The sequence below is a fragment of the Rhinoraja longicauda genome, chromosome 17, assembly GCF_053455715.1.
Source record: "Rhinoraja longicauda isolate Sanriku21f chromosome 17, sRhiLon1.1, whole genome shotgun sequence".
NCBI classification, from domain to species: Eukaryota; Metazoa; Chordata; class Chondrichthyes; order Rajiformes; family Arhynchobatidae; genus Rhinoraja; species Rhinoraja longicauda.
This window is the reverse complement of record NC_135969.1, coordinates 17,503,161-17,523,694: the sequence shown is the minus strand read 5'-3', so window position 1 is coordinate 17,523,694 and position 20,534 is coordinate 17,503,161. Positions and strand designations below refer to the sequence as shown.

The following is a 20,534-nucleotide window of genomic DNA, read 5'->3' as shown; positions in this document are numbered from 1 at the left end:
CCTTCTCTCCAGAGATGCTGCCTGACCCTGCTGAGTTACTCCAGCATTTTGTGATACCTTCGATTTGTACCACTATCAGCAGTTATATTCCTCCACCCTCTGTGTGAAATACCTGCCTCTCAGACTCCCCTGTCGGTGACCATTCACCCTATTATGCCCTCATGATTTTTATAAACCTCTAGAAAGTCACCCTTCAACCTCATTTGCTCCATGGAAAACAGTCCAAGCCTATCCAATCATAACAAAAGCCTTCCAGCACAAGCCTCCATCCTCAACAGATTTCAAGAGAGGAGTCAGATGTTACTGGTGGGGAGATTTCCAACTGTGATCGATTTCCTATTATTGGGAGTCCGGCGCGGCCTGGCAACTACAACAGCCTGACCGCGGGAGAAGACGGCAGGGGAAGAGAAAAGACATTCTGGCCTTCCATCACAGTGAGGAGGTGACTGGAGGAGACTCACTGTGATGGAGGTTCCTTTTTTTTTGTTTTGTGTTGGTTTGTGGCTGTGTAATTGCTTATTTTATTGCTCTTACTGTTGGACTGTGGGTGAGGAAATTTCGTCCAAAAGACTTGTTTTTTTGGATGACAATAAAGGTAATTCTGATTCTGATTTTGAAAAGTTACAATGTAGTGGCAGTTTGTGGACACTAGATGGGCTCTGAATCCAGTGTCTGATTTTCTTTAATGTAGAACTCATAATTAAGGGCAGAGTCTTGACAGGGCAGCACTTAATGAAAGATCAATCTCCCAAGTGGTAGGCTTTCCAACTTTTGTTTTCAGTGATCTGTGAACCGAGCGAATGGTTAAATCAACATCCCAGTCTGAAGGGCTCCGACCCGAAACATCGCCGATCCAAGTTAGAGTCATACAGCATGGAAACAGGCCATTCGGCCCAACTAGTCCATGCCGATCAAGATGTACCATCTAAGGTAGTCCCATTTCCCTCTAAACCTTCCCTCCAATCCATGTACCTGTCAGAGTGTCTTTTTAATGCTGTCAAAGTACCTGCCTCAACTACCTCTGGCAGCTTGTTCCGTGTACCCACCACCCCAAGAAAAGGATGTGCCTCAGGTTCCGATTAAATCTTGCCCCTCTTATATCCTGGTTTTTGATTCCCCTCCCTTGTAAAAGACTGCGCATTCATCCTATCTATTTCCCTCCTGATTTTATACCCTCCATAAGATCACTCTTCAGCCTCCTGTGCTCCAAGGAATAAAGTCCTAGCCGGCCCTGCAGCTGAGCCCCTCAAGTTCCAGGCAACATCCTTGTAAATCTTCTCTGCATTCTTTCCAGCTTAATGACATTGTTCCTCTTGCAGTGACCAAAACTGAACACAGCCTCTCCAATGTGTCAAGAGATGCTGCCTGACTCGTTGAATTACTCCAGCACTTGGTGTTCTAGGCATGATTCCAGCATCTACTGTTCCTTGTGCCTCCCAGTTCACTTGCTGATGCCCAAAGAATTACCAGTAGGTTGGAGTCCTGTTGGAGGGTCCCAACCTGAAATATCAACCAGCTCTTTGCCTCCAGTGATGCCGCCTGACCCGCTGAGTTTAGTTTAGAGATACAGCGAGGAAACAGGCCCTTCGACTCACTGAGTCCGCGCTGACAAGTACACTAGCATTATCCTACACACTAGGGACAATTTACAGATGCCAATTAACCTACAAACATGTATGTCTGGAGTTTGGGAGAAACCCGTGTTTAGAGAAAACCCACGCGGTCACAGGGAGAACATACAAATTCCAGTAGTCAGGATCGAACCTGGGTCTCTGATGCTGTGCCGCCAACTAAATAAAAATGGAGTTCCTTCATTAATCAGCTTTTTGCCTGTCCCAGTAAAGAGTTGGCTACACTATGACAGTGTAAGTTCACTATGTGAATATGGGCCTCGGTGAGTTTGTGGATGTCACTGGCAAGAATTTCTTGCACATCCAGACTTGTATCTTGAGAAGATGGTGGTGAACCATCTTATTGAACGCTACACAGTGATGGAGAGTGGTCTCATCAATGATTCCTCCAGAGTTGCTGGCTGACCAGAGATGAGCTACCAGACAGGGGGCCGCTGTGAGCATAGGGGGCCCGGGGGGGGGGGGGGGGGGGGGGAGTGCCGTGAACAAAGGGGGACCCAGTGGGGGACTCGGCGGGGTAGCCGCCTGCGGCCATGTGCTGCTGCGGGCCTGGTTGTAGATAAGACTGTTCAATTAACTTTTGTAACTTTGTTGCAGCCAGAAACATGGTGGTGACTCTGTCTACTCCCCAGGTGAGGTCTGTATGATTTTATCGGGCTGTAACAAAGAATTTCACTGTACCTAGGTACATGTGACAATAAAGTATCATTGAATCATTGACCTGCTGAGTTATTCCAGCACTTTGTGTTTTATATGCAAGAGTGCCATTTGTTGGCACGGTCTAGAATTTGAGCTCAAAACCAGAAAGGTGCTTGTGCATTTGAAAAAAAATAAAGTGCATTAATCCAAGCAATGTCAGTTTGAAATTTTTATTTTGATTATTGTTGGTGAGGATTTCATAGCAGTTCTCAAGTCAACACAGAGGCAGGCAGACAGAATACAATACACATGCACTAAGAAGAAGAAACATGGTGCCCTTATTCAGACCAAGCTGACACATGTTACCTGAGTAACCCAAGAGGATCTTGGGGGAATTGAGTGCAAGATCTGCAATTAAATAATAAAGGCTTTGGGAGACAGCCAGCTACAAAACACATTCCTGAAGAAAACAAATTAAATAGAAATGAAGACATCATTGATACACTTTAATAAATAATTAAACTTCAGGGTACAACAATTTACAAATCTTAGAGCTGACTTCTTTAAAACAATATTCAAATATAATAGATTTATATGACAAACCAATTCAAAATATAAAAGGTATGTTCTTAAGATGTCATTCATAAATAAACAATCAGTGTGGACAACAGCTATTAAATAGAATAATTTGTTTTTAAATATAATTTCTTTAAACTGTCAAAAAACCTATGATTTTAATTATTTGCAAAATTTCAGGTTGATGAATGTAGAGCGGAGAAGGGCAAGAGGATTTGGATAGGATGTTTAGGAAGGAACTGCAGATGCTGGTTTACACCGTTAACCCAAAATGCTGGAGTAATTGAGTAACTCAGCAGGTCAGGCAGCATATCTGGAGAAAAGGAATAGGTAACGTTTTGGGTCGAGTCTGAAGAAGGGTCTCGACCCAAAACGTCACCTATTCCCTTTCTCCAGAGATGCTGCCTGACCCGCTGAGTTACTCTAGCATTTTGTGTCTATTCAGAAGATTTGGAAGTGTTCAAAATTATGAGGGGATTTGATAATCGGGAGTAACTGTTTTTACAGGTAGGAGGATCAGTAACCAGAGGTTACAGATACAAGGTATTTGCCAAAAGAACCGGAACAAAGGTGAAAAATAGTACTTATTTTGCACGCAGAGTAAATTGTAGATATCTAAAGTGGTGAAAAACTGCCTAGCAATAAAAACAAGGGAGTATATCCCTCAGCAAAACCTCAACTGAGCTGGCACAGCCAATAATGGTCCAACCTTGCTCACTGCTCATGATTCAATTGCAAATTGAGACACAGCATTAAAACTGCCAAATGCTTTTTTGTTTGCATGCTACAGTACGAAGGAGTGGCTGCATGCTAAATGCAGGAGTCTGCCATAATGCAGATGTGACCAGTGTCTGGGTCACTGCTGCTTTGACTCCAAACTACCACTGTACAGTAAACCAGACATATTCACTGTACCACTTTTCCAGTTAACAAAAAAAAACATGCAAACTCATCCAGGGCTCAGTGGGCAAATCCATCATGTTATGTGTTGAGAGAAGCAAACAGAATGCCCATGATTTGATTCCCAGGCTCAGTAAAATATAGTCAGGCCAGCAACTAATGCTCTTGGGCTTGAATGGGAGTTTGAACAGGAGAGGAGGGTAACGTAACCTGCAGTGGTTCTAGCCCACGACTACTACAAACCAGGCGATAAATTTATAAAAAGATTCGAGCACGGGTGTGATGCCTTCCTTTGCGAAACAGCCCATGAATACATTGGATAAATTACTATTTGAATTAAACAATAATATAAAAGGTAAACCAATAAAGTCAGGGTGTATAAACGGCGGGAAGAGACTGATAAAATACCTATTGTCTTTTGCCTTTTACTTGATCAGGCCGAACGTACCCAGGGAGTTGTGATTCTGTATGGTTATCTGATCCACTATACACTACTGTGCAGGAAGGAACTGCATGCAGATGCTGGTTTACACTGAAGATAAACACAAAAGGCTGGAGTAACTCTGCAAGCCAGGCAACATTTCTGGAGAAAAGGAATAGGTGGCGTTTCGAGTCAAGCCCCTTCTTCAGACTAAAGACGGGTCTCGACCTGAAACGTTACCTATTCCTTTTCTCCAAAGATGCTGCCTGACCCACTGAGTTACTCCAGCATTTTGTGTCATTCTCCACTGTACACTATTGTTGTATCCATTTAAATACAGAACATATGAAGCAGCACAAAGAACCGATTATGTTGAACAATAACGCTTCTATGGGACAGCTTCAGTTACCTTGAAGGTTCCAGCTATTCATGAACGACTGATACCATGTTCCAAAGTCCTCTGCAGAAACCTTTCAATTTTCATTGTGAATATTAAATATTTACGGGAATGACCCCGGGGCTGATTGGTTTAACCTATGAAGGGCGTTTGATGGCTCTGGGCCTGTATTCACTGGGGTTTAGAAGGATGGGGGGGGGGGGGGGGGTCTCATTGAAACCTACCGAATAATGAAAGGCCTAGATAGAGTGGATGTGGGTGTGGGTGAGTCTAGGGCCAGAGAGCCAGAGGGCAGATGAGAAGAATTTATTTTAGCCAGAGGGTGGTGAATCTGTTGAATTGCCAGACGGCAGTGGAGGTCAAGTGATTGGGTACATTTAAAGCGGAGATAATAGGCTCTTGATTAGTACGGGCATCAAAGGTTATGGGAAGGAGGCAGGAGAATGTTGAGAGGGGAAAATAGATCAGCCATGATTGAATGGTGTAGACATGATGGGCCGAATGGCCTAATTCTGCTCCTATGCCTTATGGTCTTATAAAACACTGCCAAGGAATGACTACCGATCACTTGGACTTGTATTCGGCCAAAGAGGTCCACTTGGAAGAGAAGGGCTGGGAGAATGGGTGGGAGAATGTAGGGTGGCTGGAGGAGTAGACATGTAGTCAACCTATTCCCGGGAATAGTGCAAGGAAGTGAAGAGGAGAAGGCCGAGCAACGCGAGAGTGCACTGACCATGCAAATCTTGCAGCAGCAGCAGTAATTCTGGAGATGTCCATCAATTGATACCAAGGAATGATTTCAAGCAGCTTTTGTAGAGATGCCAGGAGCAGCCTCTGAGCCCTTGATTTCCCTTTAGTGGATGTGAACATGTAGTTTCGTTTACAGAATGGAAACAGGACCCTCGGCTCAGGGCAACCATCGATCACCCGTTCACATTAGTTCCATATTATCCCACTTTTGCATCCACTCCCTACACACTATTGAAATTTACAACGGCCAATTAACCTACATGTCCAGGATGTGGGAGGAAATCGGAGCACCAGGAGGAATCCACGCAGTCACAGGGTGAATGTGTAAATTCCGCACAGATAGCACCCGAGGTCAGGATTGAACCCAGTCTCTGCCAGCTGTGCCATTGGAAAGGAACTGGAAGGAATTAATTTCCTCATTCCCCACCACCAACCCAATCTACAAAGCAAGAATACTTGTGCAGAAAATTTGCTGCATGCAGATTATTGAATGTACCTCGTGCAATTAATATGCATTTTGGACAAATGCAAATTTTAAAGATTGGAGACACAAGGAACTTGAAGAAAACACGAAATGCTGGAAGAACTCAGCACGTCAGGCAGCATCTGTAGAGGGAATGGACAGACCAAAACTATGTATGTCCATTCGCTCCACAGATGCAGTCTGACCCGCCGAGTTCCTCCAACAGTTTGATTTCTGCTCGTTTCCAGTCCTGTTCTTTACACAGTGTGCCTTGCTGAAACATGTTTACAGACATCAGTCAGGAACAGAACATATTCAGCATATTATGGCATCTTCTAGCAAGACTATGATATTGAATTTTTAAAAATTGCATAAAATGTCTCCTCCTAGCATTGTCTACCCCTCCTTGACCTTGAGTGTAGCTCCACAAGCACTAATTTCCTTTAAGTATCTTACACAAGCAGGTAGTCTTTATCCGAGTACAGGATGTGTCAGTAGGCAGCTCAACAACCAAAGGAGAAACAAGTAACTGCAGATGCTAGAATCTTGAGCAAAACACAGTGCTGGAGTAACTCAGCAGATCAAGGAGCATCTCTGGAGGACATGGATAGGTGACATTTCCGATCGGGACCCCTCCGGACCCTTTTACGTTTTGAGACTGAAGAAGGGTCCCGACCTGAAACATCACCAATCCATGATCTCCAGAGATAGACACAAAGTGCTGAAGTAATTCAGTGGGTCAGGCAGCAGCTCTGGAGAAAAAGGATGGGTGACATTTTAAGTCGGGACCTGTACCAATTATTTTCCTCCAGAGATGCTGTCTGACCTGCTGAGTTACTCCAGCACTGTGTTTTGCTCAGCAACCAAAGGCCCTGCTACCTCGTTCAATCCTTGCCCAATCTCCACACCAACACCCACTCCACACCAAGGCGTCACCATGAAGTGCAGGAAACCTACCAGATTTCTCCTGTAAAAGATGCTTATTCCAAGGCCAATGGTAGTTATTCTCAAACCACTCTGACAAGATAAATGGATAACAACATGGTACAGTGTAAAGCTGGCACCTCACTTGTCAGAGCTCCGTTAGTGCCTGGGAACACTGATTGGGAAAAGTGGGAAGAAACAATAATTTTTAAAAAGTGTTGAAAAAGACCAGGATCTGGAAATCTAAAATAAAAACAAAAATGCTGGAATGCAAAGTGTGTGAAGGGTGTTAATATTTTGGGTGTGATCACACGTAAGCAACCTCACTCATATGCCCCTCTTCAAGCAAGAAGACTAGGAGTTAGTTGTCTGTCCTGTCTCTTACCCTGCAGCTGGGCAGATGAGAGGTCAAATAAAAGGGTAAATAACACGGAAAATACAAAGTTGAAGATTGCCCTTCCTAATCACTAGCCACTGATCCAACTTCTGAACATACATCCTGGCTGGACTTGGCGCAGCTGAGGTGCAAAGTGCTGCCAAATAGCTTGCCTGCGCTTGCAGACAAAAGCTGGCAGAGGAATGAAGTGTGGGTGAACAAAAAGTATCCACCCCGACGTTCTCTTTTCGTTCTGAACCCTGATTTGAGGATGGGATGAATATAAATGGGGCAGTTTGTCCTTGCAAAGCATTCAACGCCATTCGTTATTCTGGAACGGATTCACAGCTCCACATGCAGATCCCGGAAAATGGCGTCGACAGCCCATTCAGCAGGAGCATCGTCACTGGCGTATCTGGAGATTGCCTGCTGGAATCGCAGCTGCCGCTGGATGTCGGGGTCGATGTTGATCCAGTTGTTGGCAATCCATTTGGTCCCCCGGATGACAATGCAGCCACCGTGCAGAGAGTATTCGTCTTGCTCTCCCACCCAACCTGCAGGAGCCGGAGAGAACAATGAGGAACACATTTACCAGGCTTCTCACCCTGATCTGGCAGATTGAAACGTTGGCTTCACACAGCGGGTCCCACAGGGCAGACTGCATTAGCATTTATTTTGAGAAGACTAGAATATAAAAACAGGGAGGTAATGCTGAGGCTTTATAAGGCACTGGCCAGACCCCGTTTGAAGCATTGTGAGCAGTTTTGGGCCCCATATCTGAGGAAGTATATGCTGGCGTTGGAGAGAGTACAGAGGAGGTTTACGAGAATGATCCCAGGGAAGATTGAGTTAACATACATCGATCAGCCAAAACATTATGACCACTGACAGGCGAAGTGAGTAACATTGATTATCTTGTTACAATGGGACCTGTCAAGGGGTGGGATATATTAGGCAGCAAGTGAACTGTCAGTTCTTGAAGTTGATGTGTTGGATGCAGGAGAAATGGGCAGGAGTAAAGACCTGAGCGACTTTGGCAAAGGCCAAATTGTAATGGCCAGACAACTGGGTCAGAGCATCTCTGAAACGGCAAGGCTTGTGGGGTGCGCCCGGTCAGCAGTGGTGAGTACCTACCGACAGTGGTCCGAGGAGATACAAACCACAAACTGGCAACAGGATGTTGGGCGCCCAAGGCTCATCGATGCGCGAGGGCAACGAAAGCTAGCCTGTCTGGTCCGAACCGACAGAAGGTCTACTGTGGCACAAGTCACAGAAAATTTTAATGGTGGTCACGGTCACAATACACAGTGCATTGCACCCTGCTGCGAATGGGGCTGCACATGGAGGACCAACAACAAATTAGGCAGGTGGTCATAATGTTTTGACTGATCAATGTATGATGGAGCATTAAATGACACTGGGCCTGAACTTGCTGGAGTTTAGAAGGATGAGGGGGGGGACCTCATTGAAACTTACTGAATAGTGAAAGATCCGGATAGAGTGGGATGGGGAGTGGATGGGAGAGTGTAGCACCAGTGGCCAAAGCCTCAGAATATAAGGACATACCTTTAGAAAGGAGATGAGGAGGAATTTCTTTTGTCGGAGGGTGATGAATCTATGGAATTCATTGCCACAGAAGGCAGTGGAGGCCGTCAATAGATATTTTAAAGATATTTTTAAGGTTGAGATTGATAGATTCTTGATTAGTATGGGTGTCAGGGGTTTATGAGGAGAAGACAATAGAATGGGTTTGGGAGGGGAAGATAGATCAGCCATGATTGAATGGTGGAGTAGACTTGATGGGCCGAATGTCCTAACTCTGCTCCTACAACGTATGAACTTATTGGGACAGGATGCCTTAATGACCGTCGTCAAGGTTTATGCTTGCAAGGCAAGTTCCAGCTTACTGACTGGAGGTTGCGGAGAGAGGATCTACAAACAAGCAGGCAGAAGGGGATGAACTAAATCAGAGGAGGTACAATCAGCTTGGCTCTCCCATGCACCCTATGGCTGGTTATAGAAAAACAACGGATTAGAACAAGAGAAAGTCAAGGCCATAGACTGCCATAGAGTAATAGATAGGGGAAGGGGTCATGGATAGGGTAGACAATCAGAACCTTTTTCCCCAGCGTGGAAATGTCAAAATATAGAGGACACAGGTTTAGTTCAGAGAGGCAAAGTTTAAAGGAGATGTTCTGAGTAAGTTTATTTATACAGAGAGTGGTGGGTTCCCGCTGTCAGGGGTGGGAGTAGAGGCAGATATAATAATGGCATTTAGGAGGCTTTTACATAGGCACAAAGATGTGCAGGGAATGGAGCGATATGGATCACATGCAGGCAGAGATTAGTTTATCTTGGCATCATGTTCGGCACAGACATTGTGGGCTGATTGAAAGGATTTGACTGCCTTAGCTATCTATGCCTCTCATAATTTTATATACTACTCTCAGGTCTCCCCATAGCCACCAACACTCCAAAGAAAACAATACCCAGTAGCGATGACTCGCTATTTAGTTTAGAGTTACAACATGGAAACAGGCCGTTAGGCCCACCGAGGGTGGCCATCACCCATGTACACTAAATCTATGTTAACCCACTTTTCCACTCCCTACACTCTAGGGGCAATTTACAGAGGCCAATTAACCTACAAATTTGCACATAATTGGGATTTGGTAAACCCGAGCATCTGGAGGAAATCCATACAGTCAGAACGTGAAACTTCCGCACAGGCAGCACCTGAGGACAGGATCAAATCTGGATATCTAACGCTTCTAGCTGCGCCAATGTATTTGCCAAAGGCAGAGCAAATGCACATTCATCAAAGTCAGGACGGACTCGCAAATGGTGCTTCCAATTGAATAAATGCAATTTTCAGAAGAAAAAACAGTTTCTGAATAACACAACGGTAGTGATTCCCATCTCCGCTATCCAGGTTAATTTGAAATGACAAATAGAACAGGAGGAAAATTCAGGAGGAACTGCAGTTAATGGATTACAAAAAAAGACACAAAGTGCTGGAGTAACTCAGACGGTCAGGCAGTACCCTGGTGAGCATGGATAAGTGACGTTCTGAATCGGAACCCTTCAATGGATCATGCAGCATCTGTGGAGAACATAGATAGGTGACATTTTTAAGGAGGTAAATTCAGTTAGCAAACACAAGGGACACCTTACTTCTCGAGCAGTGCAACTGTAAAATACTGTAACTCCAAATTGGAGCAAGTACCTTCGCCGTTGGAGAGGTAGTTGTACCAGAAGAGAGCGGTGCCTTGCACAGGCTTCACCAGCAGGTTTGCTCGGTTACAGTTTTGTCGTGTATCTCGTAAATCCACATCATTGTGCATTAAACACTGCGGAAGGAACCAGAGACAAGATCGCTGTGCGTGTCAAGAGATATCATTCAACATTATTTTCTAGTCTGTCTATTTATGGAATCCGACATAAATTATCTGTACTGACTATCCGTGGATTCGCTTGTTGGAATGCTATCCAAACTTAGCACTGACAATAAGTCAGCCATTAATCCTTCACTGGTGGAACGATATATTTAAAGCTCACCCCACACTATCAAGGGCTTCCTCTCACCATCCCTGTTATTAAGAGCGATGATTAATGCTAGGGAATGGTTTCGAGAGGCCTGCCACCTCATCCCTCTGCAGCTGTTCCACGTGTGCAGACGTTGAATGTCAACACATTCTGTGAATGCGGGAAAAGGCATAAGGGTAGCTGAGCACAATCCCGTCTGCACCTAATGTCTCACAGAAGTCTTTCCAGCAGGCGTCACTGGAGAGTGATCGGAGCAAGACACGCTTGGCTTGCTTTCATCTCCCCAGCCCAGGGAGCACTGGGAACATCCTGACCTGATGCGTTCTAAATTGGGCGCGTGCCTTTCCAATATAATCGAAGCCAAAGTGATAAGGGAATCACAAAAATAGCAGCTTGCCCGGCCAAAAAGCCATCATGTTAATTAGCAGGGTACTGTTTAGAAGCTTCTCACTGATAATATGAACTGCTATTTAATGTAAGGTAAGAGCTATAATGAATGCAGCAGAGATTGAAAGCCAATCAGCACCGTGAGGCACTTTGAATACTACGTCAGCCTGGAAAGTTTCCTCTGTGCCAAAAGTGGGAGATGGACATTGTGTAAATAGATGCTCTCAGTCATAGTGGCGCCAAACAATGTGGGCAGCTGCCAATAAAAGATGCCACCACAATGATATCACCCTATCGGGCTTAAATAATCACGGTAAATCCTCAGCAGACTGATTTCAGCTACCGTCGAGTTTGAAGATTATGAAGCCAACACAACAATGTGCTGCTGTTTCAATAATCGATTGAATCCATGGTTTTGTATTTAATTATCATAGGAGCCCAGAAGTTCTTTTAGGTTATTTACATCAATGGTATTCCTGGTCTGAACTCTCTTCATTTATTTATTACCTTCACTATTCTGCATACACTTCCCCCTCCAAGTATACTTATCACACCATGGGCTACACCATATTAAATGTCAGCCATGTGTCAGTGAGCGCACTTTGAGAAGGTTATCGGGGTTTCTAGAGGTGACACAGTGGTGTAGCTGTTATAGAGTCGTAGAGAGATGTAGTAAGAAACAGGCCCTTCAGCCCAGAGTCCACGTTGACGATCAAACATCCATTTACACTAACCCCACATTAATCCCATGTTTTAATCCCTCTACATCCTTGTCAATTCCTTCCCCACACTAGATAATATCACTCAGGGAAAAGGCTATGCTTCCAGAGAACAATTTTAATTTCAGGGCAGCACTTTCATAACCTGGCTCCTAATCAACAGCACTTTATATTTTCTTGCCCAATTATTTTATCACCTTGACTTGGAATCACATACATGGGTGTTGGTTAGAAGATTGATGACTGATCTGATCTGCTCTGACTTCAATTATCTAAAGGTTTGGTGTCAAGACTCGCATACAAACAACGGCATTTACAAGTACATTGAAAATGTACCCCACTAATGAGGCCAGAGTTCCAGGAAACTGGGCAGAAATGGATAAATAAATTCATTTGTCACAGCGTTCATTTAGGGCAGGATGAAATCTCGGTACAGGTGGCTGAAAATCGTGACCACCAGGTTCAAGAACAGCAACTATCAGGCTCTTGAGCACTACACAATACTAACCTTAGTCACTATGATCTGTGGACTATCTTTGGTTACACTACAGATTTCAGTGTTTGCACTGTAATGGTTAGTTTGTATTACAGTTACAAAATATATTCTATTTTTGATCAACATATACTACCTGCATGTTATTGCACTTACGGGCCTGTTAAGCTGTCGCAAGTTAGAATTTCATTGTTCTGTTATTGATATATATTAAACCCTCTTGACTTTTGAATACTTAGATAAAATCAAAAATAGACAGCCCAACAAATCAGGTAGCCAACACCCAAAGGCCAGTCTGCAAATCCTGGGGCTAACATACCAGAAATAAAGTTAAATGCTGACTGTTCTCATTGTATAATAGCTTGTCAGAAAAACAAGAGTTTTTCTTTACCAGTTCTTCATACGTCCTGTTGTCTGCCACAGGAAATGCCGTCTCCCCTCCTTCAGAAACATTGTTCAAATAAAACAGCACTGTCACATATCTGCAGCAGGAGTGGGGTTGAAGGTGATGCACAGAGTGAGTCATCATTTTCTTAAATATTGTAAGAGGTACAAGTCAAAAAGGCTTAAAAAAATAATTTGACTTCCTTAATTGTATAGAAGAAATTACAAAAATAAGTGTAAAATGGAAGACTGATACAGAATTTAACCCTAAACCCCCATTATCCCTTTGCCTCCACAGTTGCTGCCTGACCTGCTGAGTACCTCCAGCAGCTTGTATTTTGCTCCAGATCCCAGCATCTGCAGTCTCTTGTGTTTCCATAGACTACAAGAATGGGGCATCATGATACAGCTGTACAAGACGTTGTGATACTGCACTTGGAGTACTATGTGCTGTTTTGATCCCCTAGCTGTGGAAAGGTTTGGAAGGATATGGACCAGACTGCCAAATGGGAACAACTCAGTTAGGCACCATTTCTGCAGCAGGTCAGTAACTCAGCAGGTCAGGCAGCATATCATATCATATCATATATCATATATCATATATATACAGCGCGGAAACAGGCCTTTTCGGCCCACCAAGTCCGCGCCGCCCAGCGATCCCCGAACATTAACACTATCCTACACCAACTAGGGACAATTTTTTACATTTACCCAGTCAATTAACCTACATACCTGTACGTCTTTGGAGTGTGGGAGGAAACCGAAGATCTCGGAGAAAACCCACGCAGGTCACGGGGAGGACGTACAAACTCCTTACAGTGAGGCACCCGTAGTCAGGATCGAACCTGAGTCTCCGGCGCTGCATTCGCTGTAAAGCAGCAACTCTACCGCTGCGCTACCGTACCGTGCATCTCGGGAGAGAAGGAATGGGTGACGTTTCAGGTCGAGACCCTTTTTCAGACTGATGAAGTTAGGCACCATACTGGGCATGGATGAGTTGGGCCAAAGGGCCTGTTTCTCTGCTGTATAACTCAATGACCTCCAGACATATAATTTGACAAAGTCTAAGGAGCCCCAACAACCTCTAATCAATCTTTTAAAAAGTGTAAAGCGGAAGGAGTAAAAGTTTAGTCATGCTATGAAGAAGCATATACTAATGTACAACATCCTCAAGTTTTCATTTTCAGTTTGGTAGGAGAGTGCATGGCTTAGATTTGACAGCTTTTAGAGGGACACGGTCACGTTAAGCACATACATTCTTGGCTCTGAGAGTTTGCCGTTGACATGTTCAATGATAATTTGATGGGGGGCAGGGAGGTCAGGAGCTGTGTCCATTTCAACCCTCTCCATGTTTTCATGAAGCTTAACTTCAACAGGTTAAGAAAAGACTGAAGACAAAAGGAGCGTTAGACCTGTCACTTATGAGCACTTTGAAGTCAATAACTTTACAGCACATAAAGTGGAATGCAGACTGATCGAATTATCCATGACACAATGGAAGAAGAAAAACTGCAAGATAACAAGGAAATAAAAGCTCCTATCTGATGTTGAGGGGCTAATCGCCTCTCAAAGCTAACATGAATTGGATGATGCCACAAGAAATTGCAGCTGCTCATATCTTGAGAAAAATCCACAATTCTGGAGTAACGCAGGTCAGGCAGTGCCTGTGCAGGGAATGGATAGGCGACGTTTCGGGTCGGGACCCTTCTTGAGATTTGGTCAGCCCCTTAAGAAAAGACTGGAGACCAAAAGGAGGAATAGACCTATCACTTATGAGCACTTTGAAGCTAACAATGTTGAAGGGTCTGAAGAAGAGTCTTGACCTGAAACGTTGCATATCCATGCCCCTTGAGGAAGTTCATTGTCCCAGACGGTCGGTGGTGGAGACCAAGTCATTGGATATTTTTAAAGGCAGAGATTAACAGATTCTTGATTAGAAAGGGTGTCATGGGTCATGGGGAAAAGGCAGGAGAATGGAGTTGAGAGGGAAAGATAGATCAGATTGAATGGCAGAGTAGCCTCGATGGGCCGAATGGCCCAATTCTGCTCCAATGACTTTTGAACTTTTGAACATGAACTCCATAGATGATGCCTGACCTGCTGAGTTATTAAAGGACTTTGTACTTTGCTCATGAATGGGATGGCAGTAGCTTTGAAGGGAAAACACAGAAAGCATTTTGTAAAGGAACAAAGCATAAACTTGCTAAGAGTGGTCACTAACCGACAGGAGGTTTCTAATGGAGAGGATCCATTGGTTACTAGCTTTGTGTGGAAGCAGCTGGTCTCTGCGTAGATTGGACCACTGTCATGATGAGCATGGTAGTGCCCGCCTTGATCATACTTCACCACCTGTAGTGGCTCACTGTGCTCCACGATCTCCGGAGGTAACTGCGTCAGCCTGATCACTCTAACAAAAGACAACATTTAAAGATGGTTAGACACATCATAATCATAATTTATTAGCCAAGTATGTTTTGCAACATACGAGGAATTTGATTTGCCATACAGTCATACTAATAAAAAGCAACAAGACACACAAAATACATTTTAACATAAACATCCACCACAGTGACTCTTAGACATTCCTCACTGTGATGGACGACGAAAAAAAAAGTTCAATCTCTTCCCTTTCTTTGTTCTCCCACGGTCGGGGCACTCGAACCTTCCGTTGTCGGGGCGATCTTGACTCCCGGAGCCGGCGGTCGGGCCCTTCACGTCGGGGCGATCAAGCTCCCGCATCGGGGGATCTCAGCTCCCCAGCGCCGGGCCATCAGACCCCGGGTCGGGGCTAGTTGAACCTCCTGCGATTTTGGAGCTTCCCGACATCAGTCTCTACCTGAGACTGCGAGCTCCTCGATGGTGAAATCCGCAGGTCGCGGTTGGAGCGTCGATCCCAGGCAAGGGATCGCAGGTTCCGTTGGTAAAGGCTCAAAGTCAGTCTCGAGCAAGACCGCCAGCTCCATGATGTTAGGCCGCAGAGCGACCGGAGATAAGATCCGGAAAATAATCGCATCTCCGGCAAGGTAAGAGATTGACCCCTTACCACACCCCCCACAGAAAACAAACCAGAGAACATTAACACATACTTTTTAAATAATAATAATATATTCCTTTATTCGTCCCACACCGGGGAAATTTACAGTGTTACAGCAGCAAAGTGGATAGCAAGAGAGCAAGAGATCATTCATTATAAATAAAAGATACATAAATTGTCATCAGTTTTCTGTGTGTTCTTAGCTGTTATTGTTGACTCGTCTGCTGGGAACAGTGCTGGTTATGAAGTCTCACAGCAGCGGGAAGGAAGGACCTCCTATATCTCTCCTTCACGCACTTGGGGTGAAGGAGTCTGTCACTGAAGGAGCTACTCAGTGCAGTGACAGTGTCCTGCATGGGGTGGGAGTCGTTGTCCACCAGCGATGTTAGCTTTGCCATCATCCTCCTCTCTCCCACCACCTGCACTGAGTCGAGGGGGCAACCCAGGACAGAGCTGGCCTTCCTGACCAGCTTGACGAGTCTCTTCCCTTCCGTCGCAGAGATGCTGCTGCTCCAGCAGACCACTGCATAGAAAATGGCCGATGCAACCACCGTGTTGTAGAAGGTCCTTAGGAGTGCCCCCTGCACTCCAAAGAACCTGAGTCTCCTTAGCAGATAAAGGACTCCGCTGGCACCAGTCCACAAACTCCTTGATCAGTTCTCTGTATACCCTGTCCTCGTCGCCCGTGATGAGGCCGACGATGGCAGAATCGTCAGAGAACTTCTGTAGATAGGAGTCTACAGAGCTGTGCCTGAAGTTCACAGTGTACAGGGTGAACAAAAATGGAGCTAGCACGGTTCTGCAGAATCCCAGTGCTGCAGACCACCCTGTCCGAGACCAGGTCCTTGGTCCTCACATACTGTGGTCAGTTGGTGAGGTAGTCCAGAATCCAGGATGTGAGGTGGTGATCCACTCCTGTGCGCTCCAGTTTGCCCCCCAGAAGCCCCGGTTAGATGGTGTTGAATGCACTGGAGAAATTAAAGAACATGATTCTCACAGTGCTATCTGGCCTCTCCAGGTGTGAAAGAGCTCTATTCCGTAGGTAGATGATGGCGTCCTCCACCCCGATGCGAGTCTGGTAGGCGAACTGCAGCGGATCCATTGATGGTCTCACCAGGGGGCGGAGATGGGCAAGGACCAGATGCTCCAGTGTCTTCATCAGGTGTGAAGTCAGTGCCACCGGCCTGTGGCTGTTGAGTTCCTTCGGGTGCAGCGTCTTTGGTACCGGTACCACGCAGGATGTTTTCCACAGCTGTGGAACTCTCCCCAGTTTCAGGCTCAGATTGAAGACGTGCTCCACTATGCCGCACAGCTGGTCTGCACAGGACTTGAGGAGCCTCGAGCTGATGCCGTCCGGACCAGCCGCCTTCCTCGCATTGATCTTCCTGAGCTCATTTCTCACCTGGTCTGTGGAGAAAGACAGATTGGAGCACAGGGCTGGGTGCTCAAGGGTGTGAGAGGAGGAGGGGGTGAGGGGGGGGGGGGGGGGGGATGGTGTGGGGGGAGGTGGTGGGGTTGGGGCAGGAGAAGCAGTGGGTGGTGACTGTGACCCAAGTGCTGTGGGAGGGGAGGTGGGGCAGTGTACTGGACGCGCAGACAAGGGGGGCTGCAGCAGAGGTGACTGGACCGGGGGAGGGGTAAGTGACTGATCGAACCTGTTGAAGAAAAGGTTCAGATCGTTCACCCACTTTTGGTTCCCCACGGCCCGGGAGTGCGGTTCCTTGTACCCAGAGATGGTTTTGAGGCCTCTCCAGACTCCTCTGATGTTATTCCTCTGCAGCTGGTCCTCCATCTTCTTCCTGTAGCTGTTCTTCCCCTCTCTGATCTTCCTCCTCAGCTCCTTTTGCACCGCCTTCAGCTCCTCCTTATTTCCCGACTTATACACCCTCTTTTTCTCCTTAAGGAGATCCTTTATGTCAGGGTTGACCCAGGGTTTGTTGTTGGAGAAACACCATACAGTCCTGGTGGGTACAGTGTTTTCCACACAGAAGTTAATATAGTCCGTGATGCACTGGGTTAGACCGTTAATGTCCTCCCCATGGGGATCACAGAGTTCCTCCCACACATTTGTTTCGAAACAGTCTCTCAGAGCCTCCTCCGTCTCCTCGGACCATCCTCTAACTGTGCGGGTCACCACTGGTTGCCTGTGCACGAGAGGTTTGTACACAGGCTGGAGATGGATCATGTTGTGGTCAGATCTCCACAGGGTGGGGAGGGGTGCTGAGTTATATGCCTCCTTGGTGTTGGCATAAAATAAGTCCAGTATTTTGTTGTCTCTGGTGTGGCAGGTGATGTATTGTGTGAACGTGGGCAGGGTGGATGATGGAGGTGCGTGGTTGAAGTCCCCGAAGATTAGAAAGAGGGCATGTGGGTGCTGTGTTTGCAACCTGCTCACAGCTGAAAACACACTAAAAATAACAAAAAAGACAAAAAGACAGACAGATCGTTGGCGAGGCTGCCATCGCTGATAGTGCCACCCAGTGGTACCACCCGAGATCAGTTTAGTTTAGAGATACAGCACTGAAACAGGCCCTCAGCCCACCGAGTCCTCTCTGACCAGCAATCCCCGCACACTAACACTATCCTATACACTAGGGACAATTTTTACCAAAGCCAAATTAACCTATAAATCTGTATGTTTGCTGGAGTGTGTGAGGAAACCGGAGCATCCGGGGAAAACCTACGTGGTCATGGGGAGGAAGTACAAACTCCATACAGATAAGGTCGAACCTGGGTCTCTGGCGCTATAAGGCAGCAACTCTATCATATCATCATATCATATCATATATCTACAGCCGGAAACAGGCCTTTTCGGCCCTCCAAGTCCGTGCCGCCCAGTGATCCCCGTACATTAACACTATCCTACACCCACTAGGGACAATTTTTACATTTACCCAGCCAATTAACCTACATACCTGTACGTCTTTGGAGTGCCACCTGATCAGTGGATAACGCTCTCACATCTCAGTTATCTACGCTGACCACCCCAGTGCAGTGCTGAGGGAGAGCTTTACTGTCAGAGGTGCAAAAGTATGAACAATTATTTTGGATTAATATAAATAATCCCATGCAAATTATTTTGAAGTAAAGCAGTTCTTCTAGATGGCAGCAGCATTTCACTCCTGCCATCGGGAGAAAGGTACAGAAAAACTGTGACCTCCAGGTTCAAGAACAGCGTCTTTCCAACAACCTTCAGGCTCTTGAACACTACAAATACCAACTAAACTATGAACTCCCAAGGACTTTGTTTTTTTTTGCACTAATATTTATTGTATTTTATTTTGTTGTCTACGAGCCTGTGTTTACAAACCTATCATGCTGCTGCAAGTGAGAATTTCATTGTTCTGTTTTGACTCTTAAGTTATCTCCAACATCAAAACGCTGGAATAACTCAATGGGTCAGGCAGCATCTGGGGGGGAAATGACGTTTTGCACCAGGACCTTTCAATCCATTCCCTCCACAGATACTGCTTGACCTGCTGATTTCCTCCAGTACTTTTGCTTAAGATTCCAGCATTTGCAATTCCTTGTGTCTCCAGTTATCCAGTAAGGAATGGATGAGAAAGTGGGATAATATAAAGCTAGTTTGAACAGGTGATCGATGGGTGACATGAATTTGGTGGGCTGAGGGGCCTGCTGTATCTCTAATGTAATCTAATACCTAACCTAATAATGTCCTCTACCAATGAATACAAAGGAGCAGGGCCCCATTTAACAATCTCTCAAACCTGTCACTGATGGAATATTTGGGAATGAAATATTGATCTTATGATGATTTAATCTAAATATGGTTAGTGGCTGTAATATCTTTGGTACAGTAAATGCAAAGACTCATAAATGTTATGAATAAAATATATTTTTGGAAAAGAACACCCCCAACACCCCCGTCACCACCATTCGAGGCCATGGCTATTTTTACTTCAGGACTGCTTTCCTGAACTAACCCAATAACTGCCCCCACCCCCTACTTTCAGTCTGAAGAATGGTACCAACCCGAAATATCACCCATTCCTTTTTCTCCAGGGATGCTGCCTGATCCACTGAGTTACTCCAGCACTTTGTGTCCATCTTAGATATAAACCACCATCTGCAGTTTCTACATCATACAGGTACTGTTGCCTCTCACTAATACTGCCATTCCAGCTTCTTGGCAAATATATTTAAATAATTAAACACTTTCTTCAGGAAAATAACTGATACTGTTTGAATGTCAAATAAGTAAGTACCTGTAATCTCATAAGGAGCCACAGAGCAAACAATGGATAATTACTTTGCATTACCATGGACTCCCTTTGAATGCATTTCCAGTGGTTAATTCAATGCACTGTGACTTTTTCTGTTCACACCCCATTATCAATTGGAGCTGCAGAGATGTTTGCATTTGTAAAGTTCTGTAGTGTGAGTATAATATTAATCTTACTTTTGCTTTATAGACCATTTTATGGGAAAGATTCTATTCTACCTTACACTGGGTTTAGAGTGCATTTTGGAATATGACCAGAAAGACAAAAAGGTTGAAACATAAGCAACTGCAGATCTTGCCCAGAACACAAAGCGCTGGAGTAACTCAGCAGGTCAGGCAGCATCTCTGGAGGATATGAATTCCTCCAAAAAAGGTATATGTGACAGAATAGAATCCTGCCCTCGTATCTACTTCTGAGACCTGGACGAGTCAGAGCAGGCATCTCAAGGCTTAGCAAACACCAACACCACCTCAATAAACACCCTCAAAATTAACAGGAACAATAAACAACCACTGGCAGCTTTGCTCAGGCCATTATACCCAGCCTTGAGCCACTAGTTATCAGACCAGATCCATCTAGGAATAACTTGATCCATTGGGAAGGCATTTGTTTATTCCTTGGAGTGAATAAGACAGAGGGATGATAGACGT

At 45.3% G+C, this 20,534-nt stretch overlaps 1 protein-coding gene across 1 annotated transcript in view; it reads right to left on the bottom strand.

The window, feature by feature from the left end:
* Positions 1-4,400: 4,400 nt before the first annotated feature.
* LOC144601800 (transmembrane prolyl 4-hydroxylase-like) overlaps positions 4,401-20,534 on the bottom strand; it is a 65,105-nt gene continuing 48,971 nt past the window's right edge. Inside the window, exons 7-10 of the mRNA XM_078414231.1 lie at positions 14,828-15,013; positions 12,614-12,704; positions 10,304-10,427; positions 4,401-7,631 (exon numbers count right to left, since the gene is read on the bottom strand). Coding sequence (XP_078270357.1) covers positions 7,420-7,631; positions 10,304-10,427; positions 12,614-12,704; positions 14,828-15,013 — 613 coding nt within the window. The 3' untranslated portion in view covers positions 4,401-7,419. The remainder of the gene's footprint in view (positions 7,632-10,303; positions 10,428-12,613; positions 12,705-14,827; positions 15,014-20,534) is intronic.